The sequence below is a fragment of the Cavia porcellus genome, unplaced genomic scaffold (assembly GCF_034190915.1).
Source record: "Cavia porcellus strain 051 isolate PalLab524CR breed Dunkin Hartley unplaced genomic scaffold, mCavPor4.1 scaffold_32, whole genome shotgun sequence".
NCBI lineage: Eukaryota > Metazoa > Chordata > Mammalia > Rodentia > Caviidae > Cavia > Cavia porcellus.
In genome coordinates, this window is record NW_026947515.1 from 26,883,118 (window position 1) to 26,908,816 (window position 25,699).

The 25,699-nt window shown below is 40.1% G+C and overlaps 2 protein-coding genes and 1 pseudogene across 9 annotated transcripts in view; 1 reads left to right on the plus strand and 2 right to left on the minus strand.

Annotated features, from left to right (window-relative positions):
- Positions 1 to 2,250, minus strand: part of LOC100729433 (UPF0711 protein C18orf21 homolog) — a 29,457-nt pseudogene extending 27,207 nt beyond the window's left edge.
- The window catches only part of Tnrc6c (trinucleotide repeat containing adaptor 6C), a 150,302-nt gene that overhangs the window by 27,880 nt on the left and 96,723 nt on the right, over positions 1 to 25,699 (plus strand). For 6 of the 7 annotated variants that reach the window (XM_063242023.1, XM_063242026.1, XM_063242027.1 and 3 more), the window contains exon 2: positions 15,332 to 15,431. Coding sequence is in view for 1 of the 7 variants with exons in the window: in XM_063242025.1 (XP_063098095.1) it covers positions 15,369 to 15,431; positions 16,378 to 16,399 (85 nt within the window). In the remaining 6 variants the exon portion in view is untranslated. Of the gene's footprint in view, positions 1 to 15,331; positions 15,432 to 16,377; positions 16,400 to 25,699 lie in introns of all 7 variants that reach the window. The other variant, XM_063242025.1, reaches the window with a different exon arrangement.
- On the minus strand, positions 16,956 to 24,968 carry LOC134474347 (endogenous retrovirus group K member 25 Env polyprotein-like). 2 transcript variants are annotated; one of them, XM_063242037.1, is made up of 2 exons: positions 24,344 to 24,968; positions 16,956 to 19,498 (listed from the first exon to the last, which is right to left on the minus strand). In XM_063242037.1, the coding sequence occupies exon 2, from the start codon at positions 19,472 to 19,474 to the stop codon at positions 17,756 to 17,758; it is 1,719 nt and encodes a 572-aa protein (XP_063098107.1). In that variant the 5' UTR covers positions 19,475 to 19,498; positions 24,344 to 24,968; the 3' UTR covers positions 16,956 to 17,755. The 2 variants fall into 2 exon arrangements, with proteins under 2 accessions (XP_063098107.1, XP_063098106.1); XM_063242036.1 differs by having other exon boundaries at positions 16,956 to 19,477; positions 24,344 to 24,967.

Here is a 25,699-nt window from a genome sequence, read left to right on the forward strand (position 1 = left end):
GATGTGGTGGCCCTCATTTCAGTAGGAGTGTTTCAAATGATGTGTTCATAGCATAGGGGTTAATAAATGACAGTTCTTGTTTTTTACAAAGGATATAACCTCAAATTGCCACCCTAGTGATTTTTCAATTAGAATGTGGAATTTATGGAGAATAGTTTCATTTTCAAGGTTTTATCTTTCAATTAAAACCATCGGAAACTTTTATACTTGGACTGTGTTGCCCAGATTACTCAGAGAATTGCTAACTTTTGCACATTCCCAGTTTGCTCATCATGTTTGTTGCCTGTCGAGATTGCAGGAAATGGCCAGAAAAAGCCCAATCTTCGTGTACTCCAGGGCTCCCAATATGTGATCATCACTGAATGGGACACCCCCTGGAGAACTTAAGGACCTGAGTGCTAGAGAAACTTTCTTCCATTAAAGAACAGTTGTGTTTTCTCATTATTAATGAGAATCAGTGAAGGATAGCGGAATTGAATCATAATTTGGTAAATTGCTCATTGCTTTCACTATAGGGCTGATTGTAGATTAGCTGTGATTACATATTAATCAGATACTACTTGTGATTGCACTGAAGTCCAGAATTGGTTGGTTGGTTTTTCTTCTTTGTAAATCAGAAAACCAAATTGACAGCAACCAGAAGTACACTGATTTTATAAGAATAATGAGAAATAGTTGCTTTTTCACATTTCAAATTCAAATGTGAGTGTAGCATTGCATATATGGTTCCTCTAGGTTCACATACTTTGAATATTATGGTTATTGGTTTAAGACATTAATTTCCAGACAGCAGCTTGAGGTATAGGAACAGCAACCTGTAGCTAGGAGACATTCATTAGTGTATAGAATAGAGGACTGACCAAGTCAAGGTCTCAGTGTTGTCTCAGTTTGGCCCAGTAAACAGTGTGCTGCTGGGCATCTGTTGAGTGAATCATGGACAATTAAACTTGATTATTTCTTAGGTAATTCCTCTAGTGTCTATGCTTAGTCTATGCTCTAGTGTCTATTTTATCTGCATCTAAATCTGGTGTGTACTTAAAATAGAAAATTTAAGTTTTTTCTATAATATTTTTTCCACATGTATTATTATTTTTCACTTCTGAAATAACGTTTTTACATTTCACATTTGTGAAATACCAGCAAACCTTTTTGTGTCTGTGGTTTTTTTTTCCTTCACAGATATAGTTTATCACATTTCCCCCCTACTTTTTGCTCTTTATAGAAACTACTGAGGCAGATACTTGAGTCCTTTATCACTGTGATAAAACCCTGCGAACCTTTTCTGTTCTCCTCACTCGTGATCCCTAGGCTGGATCTAGGAGCAAGTGGATGGTAGTATCGTCTCTTTGTATTTGATTTTTTCCCTTGCACAGTTTGTCATCAAGCTATTTCTGCCCAGATGTTGTATGCCTGCCTGCTCTCCCAAATTAGAATCCACCTTTGAGCACAAGGTGGTTTAATAGCTCCTAAAGCTCTGCCTATACTGTTTGTTTGTTTGGTATCAGGGATCAAACTCACGACCTCATGCTTGCCAGGCAGGCGCTTATGCCACTGAGCCAAATCCCCAGCCCTCAGCCTATGCTGTTAAGAGTCGTGTTCACAGAATTGCAGAATGTTTGACTAGGATGGTCCCCTGGCAGTCACTTGCAGTCCATTTCCCGTGTTGGTAACTGCCCACAGTTAGATGGTGCTGGGACTTTGCCCTTCCTCTTTCATAGTCATGAAAGAGAGTCTGCTAAGCCTGCCCAAATATATTACAGAACATAAAAATAAGGAATTAGCCATAATGTTAGCCAAGTTCAGTCAGATAGAGTTCTTTTACTCTGTCAGGTTTGATATTTCAGGTTCGTGTGCTATTAGTTGAATATAACAGATTTAATTTGTTCAACGGTTAACTGCATCTGTGTATACGTATTGGTATGACAGTATATTAGCAGGATTAAAGTAGGCTCTTGTTGAAAGGTTTATCAGAAAAATCATATAGTAATGTGAACTGGGAATGTTTACTATAAGCGATTGTTAACTGTGCAGAGGGTTAGAGTGGTGAGGCCCTGGCTGGCCAGAAGTGAAGCTGTTTTAGACAGTGTGGAAGAGCAGACAGGAAGGCTGAAGGAGAGCACAGCACGGAGGCAGGGCAGGGAGGAGAAGCTCTGTGAGGCTCCTCAGGTGAAGCTTTGGAAATCCTTCAGCTGTGGTGAAAGCGGTTCACGGCCTGTACCTCCCCTGCACAGGGGTGACACGCCACGCCATGCTGGCTCTTCTTCTGACATGTGTCTCCAGCGCCCTCTGCCAAAAAGGCTGGATGTTCTGCCAGCTGGTGAAGGAAAGGGAGTAGAAGGTCACAGATCCATTTTCCTAGAGTAGGCAAGCCTCGGTGGTTGGCACTGAGACGCAGGTAAGTCAGTAACTAGCACAGTCCCCATCTCTGCCTCCTCGATCGTTGGAATTAGATCCTGGGAAAGGCACTGCACTCATCATAGATGACACAGAACCCTATTCTCACATTTTCTAGCAAGCAGCGAAATCCTCATCATTAATTAGTAACCACTCAGCAGCGTGCATGCTAGACATGCCAGCTGTGTCAGGGAGACTAGATGGAGACTTTCTTCTATTAATTTGACTAATTCAAAGAATACCTAGGAGTCGAGCATCATAAACTATGAAAATAAAGTTAAAATTATACTGTCACTTTTAAAATTTGAGGCTACTTTCAATTAAAAGAAGTATTCATAGAAGGGTATCCACGACTCCTATATTTGTAGTGAACATGTTATTGTAGTAATACTAAAGTAATTTTATAGTGGTTAAAAATGTTTATTAGGCTGGGGATTTAGCTCAGCGGCGTAAGCGCCTGCCTTGCAAGGTAGTCGTGAGTTCGATCCCTGGTACCGATAAAAATGAAAAAGACAAAAAAAAAAGAAAAAAATGTTTATTAAACCTTACTCGTTTGAAGACAAATTGTAATTAAAAGTGCTGCATCCATTTAGTACTTAGTTTTAATGTATATATTGTTGATACACTGTGTATTTATCAGGATTCTTTGGTTAGGAGCAGTGGAAAATACCGAATTTAGGAGGAAACAAGAGGAACTTTGAAACATAAGGTCACTGATAAAATTGAAGGAGCTGTCAAGCTGAAGCAGAGACGGGCAGCTGCCTGGAGGGACTGAGTAACAGGTCCTGGTGGAGTGGCCTCTTAGGGGGGGTTGAGGAGATGAATCTTACAGCTGTGTGCTGCTTCCTTCCCGGGAGTGTCTTGATTGCCTGCTGTTGCCCTTGTGTCCACCTGTGCGGGGCAAACAGCACTCGAACCCTTCTGATCTCAGAAGATGAGCACTTCTCCTCGCCTCTTGGATTCTCTTAATTGAGCAGCCAATTACAAGAAGGATGCTGTGGTTGAGAGAAGGGTACTGCAGCATCCTGCCTGTGGTTCTGAGCATTGGCTCACCTCAAGTGTGGTCTGAGTTGGAGCCCTGTGGCCCTGCAGTTCTCTGTTGTCATTAGCAAATACATACTGTATCCTGGGGCCAAGTAAAGGGAGACAGTGGTCCTCTGTGGGAATTAGGACACCATCGCTAGTTGGAAGAGTAAAGGATGCCACAAAGTAAAGTGATACACTTAGGTGATCAGCCTTATTTTATAGAGCAAAGTCAACCAAAGTGAAAAATGGCATTTGTTCTGAGATTTAAAAGCTCCATGGACGAAAATAACTGAGTGCAGGAGGTGCTGGCTGAGTAAAGAGCCTGAGAAGTTTGTTTCTAGGGTGAGAAGCAGGAGGTTCTGTTTCTCAGGAAGTCAGATAAAGCAGGCCACAAGAGTCCTGCACTGAATGCTGCTGCTGTCTCATTTTGTTCAGTAAATCTTAAGAACTAAATCCTGGGCCAAAGACTATTACACTGAAATAGAAGAATTCAGGTTCCTTCAAAAAGCTTCAGGCCCACTGGTTTTGTCGTATCTCCCTCAGATCTCTGATTCCTTCCCACCCTCCAACCTAAAGGTTGCATTTAGCCCAGTCCTCCCCTCCTGTGGGCAAGGACTCCAGTCAGGTCACTGTGGCAGTCCTGCTGCACTGCTTTAGCGGGCCTGCATAGTTTGCTAGTTGGCCTGAGACTTGAGGTAGGGCTTTAGTTGCCTTTTGGTTTTCATAGGCTTGCTGTGCTGTTTGTGGACCCCCTTGTCCAGCCAATTCCTCTCCGAGATCTCTGCATACGGTCTAACTCACAAGGGCTCCTTTTCCTACTCCTCTGGTAAGAAGGGAATTTCTCTCAGTTTTAGTTGCCTACTGCACCCCTGCCTCCAAATACTGTTTGATGGTGGCCTGCAACCTTATCAGACTTTCAGAAAAGGAGAGGAAATGACATATTACCCCATACAGGTTGCCTCTCTGAGTGTCAGCTAGTCTTAGTTACTTTTCTCATTGCTGAGACAAAATACCCAACACCCACAAGTTAAGGGAGGAAAGGTTTATGTAGCTCACAGTTTGCAGAGGTTTCAGTCCATAATCCGGTGGCTCCAAGGTAAAGTGGCATGTGGCCGAGGGGCAGTAGCTCATGGCAGTGAGAAAAAAAGAAAGCAACAAGCAAGAGACAAAGCTCCTGTCCCTTATATTGTATGAAGGCTGCCCACCCTAGGGCAGGTGTAGCACTCACATCCTTTATCCCAACACCCTTAGACCCAACATGACATCACCAGTCCATCATGTACTCTAGATTTATCCACTTCTGAAAAAGCCCTATGATCACATGAGGCTTTGGGGGACATCTAGACACAAATCATAGCCTAGCTCCTCTCCCCAACCCCCCACTTGTATTTCTGTATTACACTGAATCCTGTCCAGTTGTTAATCAGCAGGAGAGCCTGTAGTGGGCTTACTGCACTTTGGCTGTAGTCCTGAAGTCCTAAATCACTATCTGTATTGTTTTTTCTGTGCTGCATAATAAAGTACATAAATTCAGTAGCTCAGCAAGTGTGTTTCTGTGGTCAGGAAGCTGGACTTAGTTGGGCCTCTGAGTCTTCCATCTAGAGGTTCCCCAGGGGAAGGGTGGGCACCCAAGCTCTGTCAGACCACAGGCAGAACCGGATACATGGCAGCATTTTTCCTCAAAGCATTTTCCTCAAAGCCAAGAGGAAGACTCTTAGAGCCAGTGTGCTAGGAAAGAGTCTTCTGTCACTCAGAAAGGGAATGGCATCCATCTCTGCCATATTCTGATGATTAGAAGCCAGTCAAATATCCCCTCCCACACACAAGGGGAAGCAGTTATGCTTAGGTAAACACCACAAGACCTTAGAATCTATCAGCCATGGTACCCTTCAGTTCTTAAGTAAAAACTCCTGCCCGCTCATCCTGTTCATCAGAACCATCTAGTGCATGAGTGCCTTTCCAGGCCTGGTCCTGCTATTGTGCTGGATGGTCCCAGAGTTTTTGCAGGCAGTTGATGTACACCGTGGCCTATAAGCTTTCAGCTGCTGTATGCTTGTAACTGGATGTTACTGTGGTACCCCCTCCTTGTGACTACAAATGCCAACCACACTCTTCCTCATTACTGCTCACAGTCTGTGAGTATTAAATATACATCCAGCATCACCATCTCTTTCTTATTAATTTATATGCCCCTGAAGGTCTAAGATGATTTTCCCTGTCCTCTGGTACTGCCCACAAAGCCCAACATATATTTCCTGCATGTAGCAAGTATTCAAACAGTCAAATAAATTGTTCTGTAATGACTGCACAGGATACTGCTGCCCCTTTTCTTTTTAATTTTGTCTAATAATATTTTTATGAGCCCTTCCTAACCTAAGCACTACAAGGAAATTCTTACTCAATTTGCTAAACTTTTGCTTTTTGAGACAGGAGCTTTGCAATTAAATCATTCTGACCTTGAACTCACTGTATAGTCTAGCCTGGCCTCAAACTGATGGCAGTCCTCCTGCCTTAGCCTCCCAAGTGCTAGATTACAGACCTTGGCCACTGCACCTAGCAAACCAAACTTTCTAAATGATGCCATCACACATCATACCTTCGTTCTCACAGGATGAATTACAGTATTTTCAGGCAAAGGCCTTGAAATCTAAGCCATGTAGTATCGAGGTATAACTCTGACAGATCTACATGAAACTAGGTTGAGATGAGAAACATTTTCAGTTTCTAGTAACTTTTTAAAAAATCTATTTTATTCTGTTGTCCTAACTTCTCCTATGTTTGTTTTTCCTTAAAATTTTAATTTTCTGGTAACTAAACTTCAAAGGCAAAAACAGGTCTCCATGCTCTTTTATCAAATCCTGTTCTTGGAAATTTGGAACATTTTGCATCCAGAGTAGCTTTGCATGGAGTGACTGGATTCCCAGTCTGCCTGTATGTTTCATTTTTTAAGTCACTGTCTCTGAGAAATGTGCCCTCTAGCTGGGAGCTGTGGGGTGATGGTGCCCTGTGGAGAACCCCTTATACCCACTCTGCCCTCTTCCTCCGCCTTGCAAAGTGAGTGCTGCTCCTGTATCCCACATCTCCCTACTGGAGATATCTGAGCTCTGGGAACCAAAAAAGAGTTTATGTTAAAAATTCAGACCATAAAAATCTGTCGTTTCTCTAATAAAATTCAATATCCCTGAACCACTAGTGTATACCCTACAATATAAAGTATAAGTAATTTCTGTCTAGTTTGGCCCTTCAGACTTGCTCTGGGCTCAGAAATTGAACCCCATATCACGTTTCCACTTTACCTAGTACCTGCCAGTACTGAAGCGTAAGCTGAACTGCCAATCAAAGCGACGCTGTTTTCTTTAGCAGAGACTGGGCAGAAGGCTGGAGCTGTTTGTAGTGGCAATAAACTGGAGGTAGAGAGGCTGGGTATGAACAGAGGAGGAGTATGATGTGATACATGCATGCCATGGTACACTATGGACCATTAGCATACTACTCTAGCTCTCTTAGGGAGAGGGGCAGCCCCTCCACCTGTATGCATTGAATGAGAGTAGCAAGACGCAAAAAGTTTGTACAGCACAGTCCCACTTGTACAAAACAGTAACTGAGTGAAGAAGCCTCTTGTAAAAATGTCTTAAGTATGTCTGTTTCCATGTTACATGAGCATGGACAGAAACACAGTTAGATCTGAACTAGATATATTAACATGGATTATCTGGCTATCGGGAGAGTGGACATTTAAGTGAATGTGGAAAGGGGAAAAAAAGGGATGCCAAGAAGCTTAGAAACAAGAAAAGCAAAGTTAGTACCTCGGGAAAAGCTCATTAAAAACATTCCATTTGTTACATCTTGTTTATTTATTTTTTTTTTTTGTCTTTTTCGTTTTTATCGGTACCAGGGATCGAACTCATGACTGCCTGCTTACAAGGCAGGCGCTTATGCCGCTGAGCATAAGTTTATTTAATTGTAGTTTTAAAAAGACAAAGTTCTATGATTAAAAAATGAAAATCTTCCACCTTTACTAGCTATGTGTTTTCTTTATTCCTTTGCATTTATAAGTCTGTTTCACAACTTGTGAGAGTGCTTACTGACATTTCATTGCATATATTACTAGCTTTTTCTTTTGCCAGTAGGTAAAGAAACTTGCCAAATCCAAGCTCATCTTACCCCTCAAGGTACAGATAAGTTACTATTGCTTTATCATATCAGAAATTGAGTTTGAGAAATAGTGGTGTTAGGTCTTGTTCTCTAAATGCCTTGTGAAATCCAGCAGTGAATCTGTCAGGGCCTGGGCCTTTCTTTGTTGATAGGTTTTAAATTACATCTTCAAATTCTTTTGTCGATACGGGGTTATTTAGGATAAATCTTGATTTGGCTTTGGTAATTCATATGTATCTAGGAATCTGTCCATTTCTACTGTATTGTCCATCTTATTAGAATATAAGTTTTCTAAGTAAGTATAGATGGTTTTCTGAATTTCTGCAGGGTCTATTGGATTTCACCCTTTTCATTACTAATTGTGTGGATTTGAGTGTTTCCTTTTTTTGAAAAGTTGGCTAAGGGCTTGTCAATTAGTCTTTCAAAGAACCAATACTTCGATTCATTAATTCTTTGTATTTCTTTTTTTTTTAGTCTCCAGTGTGTTAATTTCTGCTCTGATCTTTATAATTTCCTCACTCTTACAAGCTTTTGGTTTAGCCTGCACTTCTTTTTCTAGAAGTTGAGGCTTAACATTAAGTTGTTTAAATGTGCTTGTTCTGTTACCCTGATATGGGTATTTACTGCTATAAATTTCCCTTTTTTTTTTTTTTTTTGTCTTTTTCATTTTTATCGGTACCAGGGATTGAACTCACGACTGCCTGCTTGCAAGACAGGTGCTTATGCCACTGAGCTAAATCCCCAGCCCCAAATTTCCCTCTTAAGACTGCTTTCATTGAATCCCACAAGTTCCTGTATGTTGCATTCTCATTGTCATTCAACTGCAAAAACTGTCCAATTTCTTCTTTAATTTCATCTGTGCCCCATTGGTCATGCAGTAGGGCGCTATTCAATTTCTATGTGTGAATGAAGTTCCTGTGGTTTCCTTTGGCATGGATTTCCAATTTCATTGCACTGTGGTCTGATAGTATACATAGGATAATTTCAGCTCCTATGCATTTACTTAAGCATGTTCTATGAGTCAGTATATGGTCTGTTTTGGAGAATGTCCCATGTGCAGCTGAAAAGAATGTGTGTTCTGATGTTGTGGGTGGAACACTCTATAGAATCTACTAGGTTCATTTGTTCAAAAGCTTGATTTAGGTCTGATATTTCATTACTGAGTTTTTGTCTAGTTGTTCTGTCTTTTGTGACAGTGGGGTGTTGAGGTCCCAATACAATTATATTAGGGCTTATTTGATGTTTTAAGGCCGTTTGTAGTTGTTTTATGTAACTGGGTGTACTGGTATTTGTTGCATATATATTTATGATTGTTATCTCTTCCTCTTTAATTGTTCCCTCTATGAGAATGTAGTGACTTTCTTTATCTCTCTTAATCAGTCTTGGCTTGAAACTCACTTTGTCTGCAAATAGAAGAGCTACTCCTGCTTTTTTCTGGGTTTCTGTCCATGGAGTATTGTTTTCCATCCTTTGACTTTCACTCTGTGAGTTTCTTTTTGAATGAAATGTGTTTCTTGTATGCAGCACACTGTTGGATCTTGCTTCTTGAGTCATCCTGCCATTCTGTCTCTTGACTCGTGAATTGAGATCATTAACATTGATGGTTATTAACAATGATGATACATATTGACTTACCCTTGTCATGTTATTTTCCTGCCTTTCTTCCCCCTTCTAATTGTTTGCCTTCCCTGGTGAATTTCTCCTGTTGGGTTTCATGGAGCTGTATTCCTTATTATCTCTTTCTAGAATGTCCTTCAGAATATAATGGAATGCTGGTTTGGTGGTCATAAGTTACCTCAATGTTCTTTATCATGGAATTATCTTATTTCTCCATCAATTTCTAAAGGTAGTTTTGTGGGCTACATCAACCTGGGTTGAAAGTTTTTTCCTTTACAACCTGGAGCACTTCACTCCAAGCTCTCCTTGACTTGAGAGTTTGTGCCAAGAAGTCATCTGTACTTACAGTGGCTTTCTTTTTTAGCTGATTTGTTGCTTTGTCTAACAGCTTTTTTGATTGTATTCTTGTGTTGAATTTCTGGAATCTTGACTATGCTATGCCTAGCTGTAGATTTTTTTTTTTTTTTTTTTTGATCATTGCTAATTGGAGTGCTATGTGCCTCGTTTTTCTGTGTGTCAAATTCTTTTTCTTTACCAGGAAAGTTTTCTGTCATGATATCTGTAAAGGTTTTTTAATGTCACTTGTATCTCTTGCTGTTTCATTAACTCCAGTCATTGTTAAGTTATTCTTTGTTTGATCTAGCAGCTGCTGGATGGATTTCTCATGGTCTCTTGTTATTTTTGAGGAATTTTTCTTTCTTTTCCCGGTTGCTAACTGCAAGCCTGTATTCAGTATCTGCGATTCTGTCCTCACATTGGCCTAATTTGCTTCAAATATTTTCAGTGGAGTTTTTATTCTTCTGGATATCTGCTTGCATCTGCTTTGTGGATTCCATTTCTTTCCTAAGCTGAACTTCCATAATGTGTTTAAGCTCATCTATTTTTTGGTCTGTGTTTGCCCTGACATCACTAAGCATGGTGTATATTTTGGCAATCTCTGTAGTTATCTGAGAGATTATTTCTGATTCTATTTATTTTTCCAGAGCCTGATTCAGCTGCTTTGTTGTTTCCACTTCAGAGAGACCTGGTGAGGGGCTTTCGCGTTGTCCCACTTCGTTGTCCCCGGGTTTGCCTTTGGTGAACTGGATGTCTGGGGTTGCATCTTGTTTTAGGTGTCTGCTCATTTCTTGTCTTTTTTTAGTTTGATTCCTGGGGGGATGTTTGTTAGTTGCCTATGGTGGGTGCTTTATTGGTGGTGTTCAGGACCCTTAGGTGATGATTACTTCTCTGAGGTTATCTTCCAGGTGTAGCCGGGTTTTGGGTTTTCAGTCTGTTGGAGGATCTTACCTCTTCCATTTGTTGGGGATGAGAAGCTGTTATTTGTTTAGCCTAGTCCCTGGTTCCTTGGCACTGTGCCACCCTATTGCCTGCATTTTCCCTTAGTTAATCTCAGTCTTGGATTATCAGGACCAACAGCACCAGCCAGTGTGGTGCTCCATGTCTGCTGCCCTGCTGCGTCTCTGCAGAGGCCTCTGGGGTGTGTCCGCAAGTTGTGAGAGCGCCTCTCTCTCAGTGAGTCCCACCACAGGGAGAAGGCATAGCCAGCTACCACCTTCTGTATTGAAGTTTTTCTTTTCCTTCTCTGTGGGCTTCAGTTCACACTTCATCTTCTTCCTGGGTCCAGGGGATCCATTTCCTTCCTTCCTTGTCTTCATGATGCTGTGTTCCAGCCATGTGTACTGACTTTTGCCACAAAAGAATACAATCATCATGTACTGCAAACATCTACCAATAAAAGTTAAAAAAGAAACACGTTAGTTAGAAAACACGTTTCGAAGGTCAATTTGAGCCAAGCACTCAGAAAACAGAAGCAACAAAAAAGTATATAAGACATTTAAAAAGGGAAATTAATTACATATCATTGATTCAAGAAGTTCAATATATTGTGATTGTTATTGTTCAGCGTATTGTTATTAAGAAACTGAAAGAAGATGTTTCAAGAAAGTAGCCTATAATACTGTATCTATGTTGAAAGTGTCCACCAATGCTCAGCACAAATGAATTTTGGAACCCAGACAGAGAGAAACCATATGCTCTCACAGAAAACAGCATGCTACCTATAAAGGGAACTAAACGTCAGCTGACATCAGACTTCTCCTAAGTGGCACAGGTGCTGAGATACAGTGGTACAGTGCCTTTAAAATGGAGTATGTGTGGGTGTGTGTGTGTGAGAGAGAGAGAGAAACAGACAGACAGATAGAGACAGGGTTTCACTGTGCAGTTCAAGCTGACCATGAACTCACTTGTAGCCCAGACTGGCCTTGGCGATCCTCCTGCCTGAGCCTCCTGAGTGCTGGGATTACAGGTGTGAGCCACCACCCCCAGCTTAAAACAGATTTTCCTCTTGGAACATTAGACTAAGCCAAGCCACCAGTCAAACAAAAAGGCAGCCTTCAACTATTTTTAGACATGCTTGGACTCCAAAAATTGACTTCCCACATACCCTTTCTTGAAAAGACATGGATGTTTTCTAGTGAATTGTGTGTGATTCAAGAAGGGGAAGTCACAGATGACAGTTGTTAAATTCAAATGATTGTTAATGGATGGGTAGTAGTTTCTGCTAAGGGGATACAGGTGTTTTTCCATCTGCTTGAACTGTCTTATTTCATGGTATCAGGCCACACCAGATAGAAATCATACAATAAAACAAAACAGTTCACTGTAAAAAAAAAAAAAAAAAAAGTAGGCTGTGACAGGACAATAACCATGGACCCCAAACTGCAGAAAAGTTACATGGATGACCAGCAGGCTAGGAGAAGATGTTTAGTGTCCTGTCACTGAATCTGAGGAAAATGCAGATCAGAATTAAAGGAGGCATCCAGTGGGCACATTCACGGAGACAGAGAGTAAAATAGTGCCTGGGAATGGGGAAGCAGAGTTGTTTCACAGGGGCACAGAGCCTCAGTTTTGCCGGGTTAGAGTTCTGGTTGCACCGTAGGGTAAATACAACAGTAATGAACTGTATACTTAAAATGCTTCTTATTAAAACATTGAATTATGTGTAACATTTTAGCACAATTAAAACAAATTATCTTCTAAAGATGTCTTACTATAGATTGTCAAAGTAATGGTAGAGGTACTTCCAGCTAGTTTGGACCGGGATGAGGAGTTCTGCAAAGGCAATTCAAGAGTGCCTGTTTTAACAGAGTCCAGGTGGACAGAGAGGTATAAAATCCTAAACACCAACATACTACAAAAGTAAAGGAAAAACAGTGAAGAACTTAAACAGCTCCACAAAAAGTACAAAGTAATCACAGTATGCTGCGTAGTGAAAATTTATATTTCTTATAAAGCAGATGCTATTTGATTTAACTGAAAATAGAGATATGGATGATTTAAGAGGCAAATTCATATCTATCATTGTAGAAACTCCCACCATTAAGATCTCAAATGACGACATTAAGAAACAGCAACCTAGGGCTGAGCATTTAGCTCGGTGGCATAAGCACCTGCCTTGCAAGCAGGCGGTCCTGAGTTCAATCCCCAGTACCAATTTAAAAAAAAAAAAAAGAAAAAGAAACAGCAAGCTATGTACAGCATATTATGTAGAGATGTGAAGGATCTGAGTCTTTCCATATGTATTGGAGTAGATCATTAAGTGAAAATAAAACAGTGCAGGGCAGAGTATGTAGTACACTCTCATTTGAGTTTTTTCTTTTCTTTCTATACTGAGAATCAAGCTCACGACCTTGCGCTTGCCGTGTAGGCACCATGCCACTGGACTATATCCCCAGCCCATTTGGTGTTAAAGATAGATACCAGCATTCAGAAGGCTGAGGCAGGATTGTAAGTTTGAGGTTAGCTGGGACTATGTAGTGGGACATTGTCTCAAAAAACTCAAAGACAGACAAAGCAAAAAAGATGGGCATATGACCATATGAAGAGAGATTGGGCTTCACTGTGTTCCCTCACTGGATTTGACCTCACAGCTGAGGCTGTAGGTAGGCATTGCAGCCTAGCTAGAGGACATTTTCTGAAAGACATCCAAGAAACTGTTAGTATGTGTTGCCTCTAAGGAAGAAGCCTGTGGTCATTGGGAAAGGAGTATTTCCCAGTTTTCCTTTTTATTAACTTACCTTTTTGTACCATGTGTTTTTCCATGAGCATATATTACTTTATAAAGTGAAAATGTGATTAGATGTTAATGTTTAAATTTATTAATGAAAAATGAAAGAAGTTATACATTAGCAGATAACAGAAATAATTACTGCTAGTGAGGGGGAAATTAGATAAAGCTTTTATTAAAGATCTAACATCTGAATTATGCTGTGTCATAAACTTGAGCACAGCAGGAAAATGTGCCATGTCTCATGGCTACAAGGACTTACTATTTACTCCTTTTTTTCCTTCTTACTAATACAGCAAAATCTTAATTGTTGCTGGGAAATAGCCGGTTTTCATTCATTCAACTTGCATATGGGTAGAATTAGGCTCATTGAATACCCTTTTTAAATGTACCCTATCTATGCCTACTTTATTAATTCCACGCTGAGAATTTAAGGGTCTCATGGTACTGTGGATGTAGGAGGTTTTCTAGTATCGTGGGCAGCCACTGTTGACCTACCTTTGGTGTGGTCCCTCCCTCCCTGGACATGAAGCTCTACTTGCATGATTATAGCACAACCCATCACTCTCAGGTGGCCTGCACTACAGAATGTTGTAAACGCAAATCTCTTAGTGTCTCTACACCTTTTACCATGAAAAGATTCCTGAAAGTATCAACTAGTGTAGTGAATAATAAGTTTTCATGCTTCATGAATATGTAAACCTCCTTATAAAAGCAAGGTTTCTCAACCTTGGCTGAAATTGGAGTCTTCTGAAAGCTTTATGTACTGCTGATGTCCGAGTTCCATTTCCAGATTTCATCAGCAGGGTTGCAGCCTGTTCTTGGAAGTGTTTGGAACTTCACAAGTGACTCTGTTGAGCAGCCAAAGACTGAGAACTGCTGTTTTGAAAGAAAAATATTCACAAAGACACCCCTGCACTCACTCCATGTCAGTTTAAATTATTTTTATTACAATAGCACTTAAATATGTACAAACTGATATCAGGTCAAAATTCCTTATGCATGTAAAAATACTTTTTGTAAATTAAAAACAAATTCCAGGTGAGCGTAATGGTACTCTGGATGCCAAGGCAGAGGGAAAATAGGAAAGAACAGGTGGGGGTGGGGCTGGCGCTCAGTGTGAAGGCCCTACGTTTGATTCCCAGTACTGCAAAAGAAAAGGGAAATTAAAGGAAGGAGGAAGAGTGGGAGGGACAGAAGAAGGGGTATGGAGCGTAGGCCACGGAGCATACCCAAAGGACTGACTTGGAAGGAAGACTCCTGCCCAAGGCAGGGATGTGCACTCGGTGAAGAAAATGTAGTTGCAGCAGGGTAGAGCCCCTGGGACGACTCACAGTGCTGGGCAGCAGGGAGTCACCCTGGCCCCTTGTGTTTCATCCCAGCAGAAGCACTGGCAAGACCCAGGCAAGCTGTAACTATCAGCCCATAGTCTGTTGTTTGGGCATGCAGGAAGCTGGAACCCTAATGCCACGTTCTGGGGCATACTGATGACTGGGCACAGGGGTGGGCAGAGAAGTGAGGTATCTGTACTGCAGGCCTGAGCTCAGCATTCCCTGGTCTGGAGGTCCATGAAATTAGGAGGACCAACAGAGATGAGGCTACAAGTGGGCTGGAAGCAGGAAGCTTGGAGAGCAGTGTGTCTATTGAGAGGGCTGCGAGAGGGTAACTGCTGGAGCTACAGGGTTGCTGAAAAGTCACCCAGAATGGGCTTATGGCTGGAAGGGTCACCAGTGGCCCCTCTCTTATTTGCTGATCACTGCCAGTGCAGTGGTCTCAAACAGCAAGGGGTCTTAAGTACTCATTGTACCCACATGCCTAATACAGTGCCAGGTGATAGGTTGGTGCCAACAGATGTGGGCTCAGGGAGTGACACCCCCGACATACCGAAGGAGGCTTGCCGTTGTAGTAGCAGTATCTGGTACTGTGGGTAAGCGACCATTTCCGACATCCTCTCAAAGTAGCCTCTATCCAACAGGTGGCCGCCTGCCTTAAGATTTTCTATTCTAGTGCTTTTTCATTTTTTAATTTAAGAATGACCACCATACTAATAGCACTTTTCTTTATATTTCATAGGGAGAAAGAACAAGAAACACGAGAAGAGGAACATTTGATGGAAGAAAAGAAAAAGAAAAAGCAGGAAGAAAAGAAAAAGAAGGAAGGTGCTCAGAAAAAGGTTTGGCTAGAGTTACTAGCTTCATTGTCCTCGCAGTCATTAGGTGTCTCATTTGCATTATCATAGCCATTACCCTGACCAAGTTCATTCTGCAGTGTTACTCTTCTAAATCAATATGCCAAATCTGTATCTAGCAAATAAGAAACGTTGTTCTAGTGAAATAAACACTGGGTGACAGCTGCAAACTGTCTTTCCTAAAGAACTAGAAACATTACAGCTGTGTTTCAAGGTGCCTGGTGTTGCTGGGGATAAAGGTTGCCCAGGCCAGTCCATTTAAAATGAACTGGGATGTCTAAGAAAGGAGGACAGGGACTTTAAGCTGGTATTGGTAGAAAATCTAGAAACGATTTTTGCAGTTTTGCTAAATGTGCTTTTACAAATCCTGTTAGTAATTATTAAAAATAAAAATTCCATAAACTTGTAGTCAGGTTTTTTAAGCTGGACTCAGTGAAGCAGGTCTATAATCCTACCTACTCAGGAGGCTAAGGGAGGAAGATTGCAGGTTCAAGGCCAGCCTGATCTCAAAATTAAAGAAAAAAAAGAAACAAAATGAACCAAAAAAAACCCAAATGCTGGGAACCTAGCTCAACACTCCCTGAATTCAGTCCCCCGTACCACAAATAAATAAAAATACAATGCCAAGCTATACCATTTGTCTTTGTTCTTGCTACGTCAAGGTATCTTGTGGTTTAAATTGTATATCTTTTAGGCTGTATTAAAATATAGAACTCAGATGAACTTCCGTACAGAATTTTTTGCCATTATAATAATATTGGTGTGTAATTAGTAGCATATAGAAATGTTTTTCCCAGCAGTAAATTACAATAAATTAGCTAGACAAAACTTCTTTTAAAATTTCCAATATTAAAAGACTGCTTATAAACTTTCATATATGTATACATTCTACACATTGTTTTTCCTAAAGATTTTCTAATTTTTTTTCCAGGCTGCTGATCAAAAAACCAAAGGTAAGTTTATTTATGCTTGGGGGGTACATTTTATAAAAATATCAAGCTTTTTATGATGAGAATGCCTTTTTTTTTTCAATTGATGATTAAAAAGAGTGTGTCTTTGAGTCTACTTTTTATTTTCCATTGTGAGATTTTTCATTTGTCATCTGCATCTCATTGACATTTAGTAAACTTAAATATGTAAAGAATGTTTTTAAGTTTTTGTTTGATTTCACTTAATGAGGGTTGAACTGATAAGGACAGGTAGATTCAGTTGGAATAAGGACAACCAAAACATAGTGAATATTTTTAAAGCTTTCAGTTCCTTGTTGCCAATTAGTCTTTATAAAGATGTGGTCTTTGGGCTTTTTTTTTTTTTTTTGTACTGGTTATCAAACTCACCACCTCCTGTTTGCCAAGCAGGCACTTATACCACTGAGCTAAACCCCTGACTCCAGGGCATTCTTTTTCATACTGATATGTCGTGAGTGTCTTAGAGCACTCTGAACTCCGGGCAAGGTAAACACGCACACACGCCTGATCGGGACACGGGGGGTACAGTGCTCGGAAAAGAAAGACAGGAGAGACACCTTTACTGTCTGCACCGCGTTACGCTGCACTGCACGCACAATCTTTATTTTAGGATTTATATATAGTAAACCCGATCAGTTCACAGAGCCCAGATAATTAAGTAGTGAAAAGGCATTTTTTGTGGCAAGCTACAACGTGACAGACTACAATGTTTATTTTAAAGCTATCTAAGTGAAGTAAATAATCACAACCAGTTTTCATAACTTCTCTAGCCCAGGAAGAAATTCATTAGCTCAAGAATGTTGTTAATTTGTCTGCTGTTAGTGTCACAAAGGGTGGCCAGCCACTTCCTCAAGACTTCTGCAAAACAAAGCCAGCTCACAGTATGGATTCCAGAGGGTGAGGGGTCTCACTGAGAACAGGCATTCCTATTCTACCTCCTTCTCGCATACCAGGGCGGCTATTGTAAATTGCAGGTTAGAGGGGGTTGGGCCTACAAAGTGACACCTCATCCCCCACACTTCCTTCCTTTTTATTTTTTAACAACAATTTCCATAAGATCAGGTTATTAATAGTATTTCGTCTTATGCAGTAAAAATACACAAGAACTATGGCAATGAGAACTATAATTAAACTAAGTCCCATGCCACTAAAAGTGTGGGTTATGCTCTGCCAGATTCCTTTGGAATCTAATCCTTTCAAAGATTGAGCAAGCAATTGCGCGAATTGTGCTAGGGATTCATCATCATTTTGCTTTGCAAAATCCTTGTCAATTTGATTATGCAAAGATTTTATTTCCTCCTGGGCAGAGGTGTTTCCATTTAGATACATTCTAATCATTTCTCATTCATGTTCTGTTTGATTATAAGGTCGTTGGGTTATACAGAAAGTAGTTGAATTCCAATCACATTTTAAAAACACTTGATGCTGAAGAGCCAATATTTTTCTACCCATCCGTTTAACTGTTTGTTTAAGGAGGTCTATTTGTTGTTGTAGTTTGGTGTTTATTTGCCACTGAGTTAACCAAAGTTCATGAGAATTTTCATGCCATAATTCTACAACATGTTTTTCTTGCAAAGAGGTTTGTAAAGCTATTCCTGAGACTGCTGCTAGGGAGGCTACAGTTATCAGACTTAACAGTACAGCAACCACTATTCCAATAAATCTTTTTGTACGTTTTAACAGATGTTTAAAAAATTCAGTAGTAACAGAAATTACCGGGTCTTGAGACCATGGTCGAGTTAAATTTACAGGCAACCAAATATGAGTTTTTTGTTGTAACAGCATAACTGTATAAGGCTTGGTGAAATTTAGTGTGCTATTTAAGCATGTAAACAATTGACAATTTAAACAAGTACAAGAAAAATGTGTAAAATTAAAAGTTCCCACTAAAAAGACATAAGGCAGAGGTGCACAAACAGTAATATTATACATTTTAAACCTAGTAAAATTATAAGTAGTAGATACAGATCGACTAGTCCCTGAATAGGAAACATTGTACAAGGTTACAGGTTGCATAGCGGCTGGAATCTTCCAAATATGATTTTGAAGGTGATGAGGGTATTCTTCGGCTGCAACAGCAGGGTTAGCGATTCCACCATCTCCCCACCACAAGAGAGACGTCTTCTGATGAAATATAGGAGCTCCGTCAGTTATTTTCTTTGGATCTGGAAGACTATACACAACAGAGAGATTACATCTTGTCTCATTCCATTTAGCACATCCATTAACGAATTTTCCAAATGGTCCCCAAATAATATACCCATCAATATTTTTAGCAAATTTTCCCATACATAGTTGCCAAATTATGGGATAATAAGAAATATTTTTATAAGTGAATTCAGGGCATACAGGAAATGTATTTATGTCAGGTGCTGTTAAATTTCTCCAGGTAACATTAAAGGTTTGAGCAGCCAAGGCTTGAAGCCTTGTCCTTTTGTTGCCTGCTTTTATTCCATGTTGAATCCAATACTGCCATCCCAGAGGGATGCAAGGCGGTTCCCCAATGCAAATAGGCCTTTGATTACCATAATAAGTAAAATTGAATAATGTCCCATCATCTTGATTGTGGGGGGTTAAATCAGCCCACGGTGCTGACAAAATTTCTCTAGGTGTGGTATAAAGTAAAATATCACTAGTTCCCCATTTTACAGGTTCTAATAAAGGGGGATTTGGAATATATGCCCAGTACGAATGTGGAGGTACCTCAGTCCCCGACGCAACAGTGAGCAAGGCACATAAAGCTAAAAACAAGTTTTCAGGGTTTAAAGGCTTTCCTGCTTGAAGGACAAGCCGTTGCCCTTCTATGGTCAATTTCTTTAATTGTCCCCATGTAGGGAGGGGATTTAAATTTGGTCGCTGTGAGCGACGGGATTTTCTTAGCTGTAATCTGGCCATGGCTGCGATAGGAACAAGCTCAGCATCTTCAGCCTCTAGCTGGTTTCGCGCTCGCTTCTGAAGGCACGGTTCCGGTTCCTTGGGGAGTTGTCTCCGGGGCTGGCGAACAGGGTCTGGAGGCGCGGATCCTGATCCATCGTCCAGGGACCCACTGCTGAATTCCATTTTCTGTGGAGATATAACCAAAACCTTTCCCCTTATAGAGCAGTGTGCCCTTCTCCCATTTAGCCTCTGGAGCTGTTTTAGTCCAAGTAGGTTCATTAATCACAAAGGGCTGTTGTTGCTGTTCGAAATGTCTTTCAGCTCTTGTTAATATTTCACCTTGTGGTAAATTGAGAAAATTTAAAATAAACAATGCTTGATGCAGTAATGTTTTTGGACTGTTTTGCAATTTAAACAGTATTGGTATCTGAATATCCTCCTGACTCCTCCTTTTTAATTTTTTAATTTGCAACTTAAGAGTGCCATGTGCTCTTTTAACAATAGCTTGACCCTGGGGGTTATATTTAATCCCTGTAATATGAATAATATTATGGAGATCACAAAATTGTTTAAATGTTCTGCTAGTATAAGCAGGTCCATTATCTGTTTTGATTTTAGAAGGAATTCCCATAACTGCAAAAGTCTCCAATAAATGTACAATAACATTTTTAGTGGATTCTCCCTGTTGAGCAGTAGCCCATAGAAATGAAGAATATGTATCAATAACTACATGTACATAAGAAAGCCGACCAAAAGAAGGTACATGTGTAATATCCATTTGCCATAACTCATTAGGTTGAGTTCCTCGAGGGTTGACACCTGTGGGAATAATTCTTAAATGTAATGGTCTACAAATAGGGCAGGCTTTTACAATCTGTTTAGCTTTTGTAAAAGGTATCTTATATTTAAGATGCAAATGTCCTGCATTCGCATGATTAAATTGATGTTTTTTAACGGGTGTAGTGAACATAACTAAGGAATCCACTGTATTGTTACCTGATACTAATGGTCCGGGTAACTGAGAATGAGAACGTAAATGAGTAATAAAATAAGAATGATTTCTTTTTTGAACATGTATTTGTAAATTTTGAAATAAAGACAATAAAGCAGGCTTATTAGAATATAACACAGCTGAATAGATATTTGTCACTACTCCAACAGAATAGGCCGAATCGGCTATAATATTAATAGGTTGGTTATGAAAATCTAAAAACACTTGTAATATAGCAAAAAGTTCATTTTGTTGTACAGAGTTAAAATTTGTCTGACGTACCCAGTAAGATTTTTGAGTCCAATATGCAGCTTTATTTTTAGATCCATCTGTAAATATAGTCAAAGCTTGTGGAATTGGCTGTACAGCTAATAAGGTATTAACCACAAATTGTTGACGTCTAAAAAAATCCCATAATTTACTTTTAGGAAAATGATATGAAAAAGTTCCCATGAAATCTGCTAAAGCAATTTGTAAGGTTTCAGTAATTGACAACAAATATTCCCATTGTTTCTTAGTTAAAGGGATAACTATATTGTTTATATCTTCTCCTATCAAAGTTATAGAACGAGCTCTACCATTTATAATTAAAGCTGCAACCATGTCAATATAAGGCATAACATTTTTAGATTGCTTAGTTTTAGTGAATACCCATTCTACTGGCATAGCATTCTGACCTAAAACTGCAGAGGGATAATGAAAAGTATTAATAATATATAAAGTTAGAGGCAATTTAGGATCAATCTTAATTAAAAATGCATCCTTAATTCGTTGTTCTACAAACTGTAATTCTTGCTCTGCTTTTGCTGTTAAAGAACGAGGGCTGGATGGATCTGAAGAGCCCTGTAGAGTAGCACACAAATGTTGCAATGCATGGGTAGGGATACCTAGTGTGGGACGAAGCCAATTAATATCCCCTAATAATTTTTGAAAATCATTTAAAGTGGATAACTTATCTCTCCTAATAGACATTTTTTGTGGAATCACCTTTTGTCTAGTAAGAATATATCCCAAATAATGACTAACTTCTTCCTTTTGAATTTTATCCTGTGCTATTACAAGTCCAAACGGAGAAAAATATTGAGGTAAAGTTTTTAAAATATCTTTTAAAACATTTCTATCACTATACGAGAATAAAATATCATCCATGAAATGAGCCGTATAAACCTGAGGCCATCGTGCGCGCACTGGTTTTAATGCTGCGTCAACATAAATTTGACATATAGTTGGGGAATTTTTTATTCCTTGGGGTAAAGTCCTCCATTGATATCTTTGATAAGGTCTTTGATAGTTTGTTTGAGGAATTGAAAAAGCAAACCGTTTTCTATCTTCTGGATGTAATGGGATGTTAAAAAAACAATCTTGTAAATCTATAACATATACAAACCAACCAGCAGGGAGCGCTGAGGGTAAAGGAATGCCGGGCTGAAGGGCTCCCATTTGAAATAAGGATGAATTTACAGCACGTAAGTCCGTTAAAAGTCTCCACTTGCCTGATTTCTTTTTTATCACAAATATTGGAGAATTCCAAGGAGATGTGGATGGTTCTATGTGATGTAGAGAAAGTTGTTGATCAATTTCTGTGCTGCCTGTAACTTTTGAGTAGTCAAAGGCCACTGATCTATCCAAATTGGGTCATCATTTTTCCAATTAAGCTTTAAAGGATTCATTTCCCTAGGCTGTAGAAACATGCAAAATATTAAAAATGTATATAAGCTCCCCATTGTTCTAATATATCTCTTCCTAAAATAGAAACTGGCACCTCTAAGATATAAGGTTTAATAACAGCAACTTGACCCTCTTCATTTTTTATATGTATATGCATTGTGGCTTGTCCAATTGTATTTACTGGAGTTTTACTTACTCCTTTTATATTACATGGAATAATAGTATAAGTAATATGAGAAGGCCAATCAGTGGGTTTAACAATAGTAATATCCGAGCCTGTATCTATAAGAGCCTGAATTTTTTTATGCTCAATAAAAATATTAATAAGAGGTTGTTGTTGAGATAATTTAGCTGTCCACATTACATTAATAGGGTTAGTGCTGCCGAACCCTCCTGTTCGCTGAACAACAGAGGATCCTATTGGGATATAAGGCAGTAAAATGAGTTGAGCTATACGTTCTCCCTTTAATAATTTATAATCTGTAAGTGAGGACATCAGAATTTGAATTTCTCCAGTATAGTCTGCATCTATAATTCCTAAGTGAACAGTAATGCCTTTCTGATTTAAACTAGATCTACCCGTGAGCAAGCCAAAAGTTCCCGCAGGCAGGGGACCAAAAATTCCTGTAGGAATTCTCACGGGAGATTGTCCTCCTCTTAATTCTACATCTTTTAAGGCTGGTATGTCCACTGCGGCACTGTGTTGGGTGGCTGGCTGTAGGGAGAATACGGTAGATTTACCCCATTGATTTGTCCGGGGCCCGGGGTAGGGCCCGTTCTCCCGTTTCCCTTTTGTTCAGCTGAATTAACTTGTTTACTCCTGCATTCACGAGCCCAATGATTTCCCTTCTTACATTTTGGACATAAGCCGGGAGCTCTAGATCTCTTTTTTTGATCATTGCCTACAAGTTTTGGACAGGCCCTCTTTACATGTCCTATCTGACCACAATTAAAACATTTTAAAGACTGTTCCTTTTTAGATTGCCAATTAGTCCACGTGGTTGCCATGGTCTCAGCAAACAGTTGCATTTTCCTAGATTTTGAATTTAAATCTTTACATTGTTTTATAAAATTGTCAATCGTTCCAGTATCTTTTATTGGAATTAAAGCCCTTTTGCATTCATCATTAGCATTTTCAAAAGCTAACATTTTTAAGAGATGCTCTTGTAAGTCTTGTCCCACTACTGTTTTTTTTTATAACATTTTGAAGTCTTGCAACGAACTCAACATACGGTTCATTGGCTCCTTGCAGAACTTTAGCCCAAGATCCATATTCTGATCCTTTAGGCCGTATTTTATCCCAAGCTTTTAAAGCAATATCTTTTAATTGAGCATGAATCTCTCTTGGAGCTCCTGCCTGATGCTCAACAGTATCAAAGAAACCTGTACCAGAGAGCATGGGATAAGAAAGGAGTCTAATATTAGGATCTCGATCGTCAGCATTTTGTCTTGCCTTTTCCGCACAACCTTCCATAAACCACATGTGCCACTGTAAATATTCTGGCTCCTTTAAAAGAATTTTGGCCAAGGCTTTCCAATCATAAGGAGCAAGATTACCATACTGATCTGCTACCGATGTTATTAATTCTCTAGTGTAATGAGCCTGAGGGCCATAAAGGGTTACAGCCTTTTTTAATTTTGCTAAATCATCCATATTAAATGCTTCCCATCTAGGGGGAACTGCCTCTCCATCTATTGGCTGCGGCCTGATTACAGGGAAAGCAAAGGCAGGCTTTTCCTCATCAGAATCCCCTAATTTTGGTAAATCAGCCAAAGCTAGCTTGGCTTTACTCCAATTAGGGTTAGATGGAGGAGGTGCAGAGGGAACTACAGGCGGGTTCTGCTTAACGGAGAGTTGTTTCACCTCTTGTGTTAAATGCTGTATAGCCTGTAAAATTGGGCAATTGTCATAATTTGATATTGCTGCGGCAGCTAAAGCTGAGTCGGCTGTAGTGGATTTTACTTTTAGTTTGGACGCCTTTTCACTACTTAAAGCGATAGCGTCATTTTGAACTACATTCTGCTCCTCCTCTGTGAGGGGCAATTCCTGAATAACTGGCTTAATTTCTAGTTGAAGATTTTCTACAATATGTTCATCTTCCATAGCTTTTAATAAAGAGTACACAACCGACCAAATAGCCCAAAAACGTAAAGGAATCTTCTCCTCCTGTTGCATAGCCCTTTCTATACTAACCCTTGTCTTCCTCCATACTTCTACATCCAAAGTTCCTTCATCTGGAAACCAAGGATTATATTTTTTAATTGTATCAATACACATATCCAAGTCAGCTGACCTGAGCGATATGCCATATATAGATAATAAATGTTTAAGAATTTTTAAGAAAGGAGAGGAAGCAGATTGTCCCATTTCCCCGTAATAAAATTATACTTACCTTCCTAAGCGACCTTCGGAGTCCCTGAATTCGGGCGCCACTTGTCGTGAGTGTCTTAGAGCACTCTGAACTCCGGGCAAAGTAAACACGCACACACGCCTGATCGGGACACGGGGGGTACAGTGCTCGGAAAAGAAAGACAGGAGAGACACCTTTACTGTCTGCACCGCGTTACGCTGCACTGCACGCACAATCTTTATTTTAGGATTCATATATAGTAAACCCGATCAGTTCACAGAGCCCAGATAATTAAGTAGTGAAAAGGCATTCTTTGTGGCAAGCTACAACGTGACAGACTACAATGTTTATTCTAAAACTATCTAAGTGAAGTAAATAACCACAACCAGTTCTCATAACTTCTCTAGCCCAGGAAGAAATTCATTAGCTCAAGAATGTTGTTAATTTGTCTGCTGTTAGTGTCACAAAGAGTGGCCAGCCACTTCCTCAAGACTTCTGCAAAACAAAGCCAGCTCACAGTATAGATTCCAGAGGGTGAGGGGCTCACTGAGAACAGGCATTCCTATTCTACCTCCTTCTCGCATACCAGGGCGGCTATTGTAAATTGCAGGTTAGAGGGGGTTGGGCCTACAAAGTGACACCTCATCCCCCACACTGATAGATGTGTCCTCTAAATTTAGGACTTGCTTAGTGTTGTCTTATGGGCAGTCCATGGAAACTATGTGGTTCTTCCCATAGCTCAGATGTCCCTGGGGTGCCATAGAGATCCAGAAAGATCCCGGTCTCTGCATGCCTGCCTGACATGGTTAGACATTTTTCAGTGGCTAAGAGCACACACTCCAGAATCACATACCCCAACTCTGTTTTGTTTGGGCCAAGTTATTTCTCTTCTTTAGTCTTCAGGTATCTTGTATTTAAGATGAGAAAGGTCACAAATTGTTTCTGCCTCATAGAGGTATTGTAAGAACAGAATGGGTCCACGCAAGAAAATAGCTCAATTTTGAGCCCTTTGTTGCTTCTCTGACAAGGCTCGCTGTAACTGCTTGTTAGTGCTGGAAGTTCCCCTGTCCCTCTGGACCATCACTTGCACACAATTGCACACAGCTGTACACGTAGTCACGCACACCGTAAAGGTTTGCTGAGCATGTGTCTCAGGCCACAGGCACTGCTAATCCTTCCCTGTTGCTTGACATCTGTGTTTTCAAAGGTTAAGTACGTTATAGGAACTTTCTGACTGAGCAGGATAGGAATTTGTTGACAGTGTTTCTGGTGAGTTAATCGGCCTTTGCTTGGCTTGACAGCCAGTGGTATAGGTAGGGCTGGGGGAGCCCAGAGCTTCTGACCTGATGCATTGGCCCAGTAGCACATCAGGGATGAATTTAAACTGAATATTAAAAG

Coding starts and splice junctions, on each gene's coding strand:
- LOC134474347 (XM_063242037.1), bottom strand. CDS start 19,474: ATGGAATTCAGCAGTGGGTCCCTGGACGATGGATCAGGATCCGCGCCT.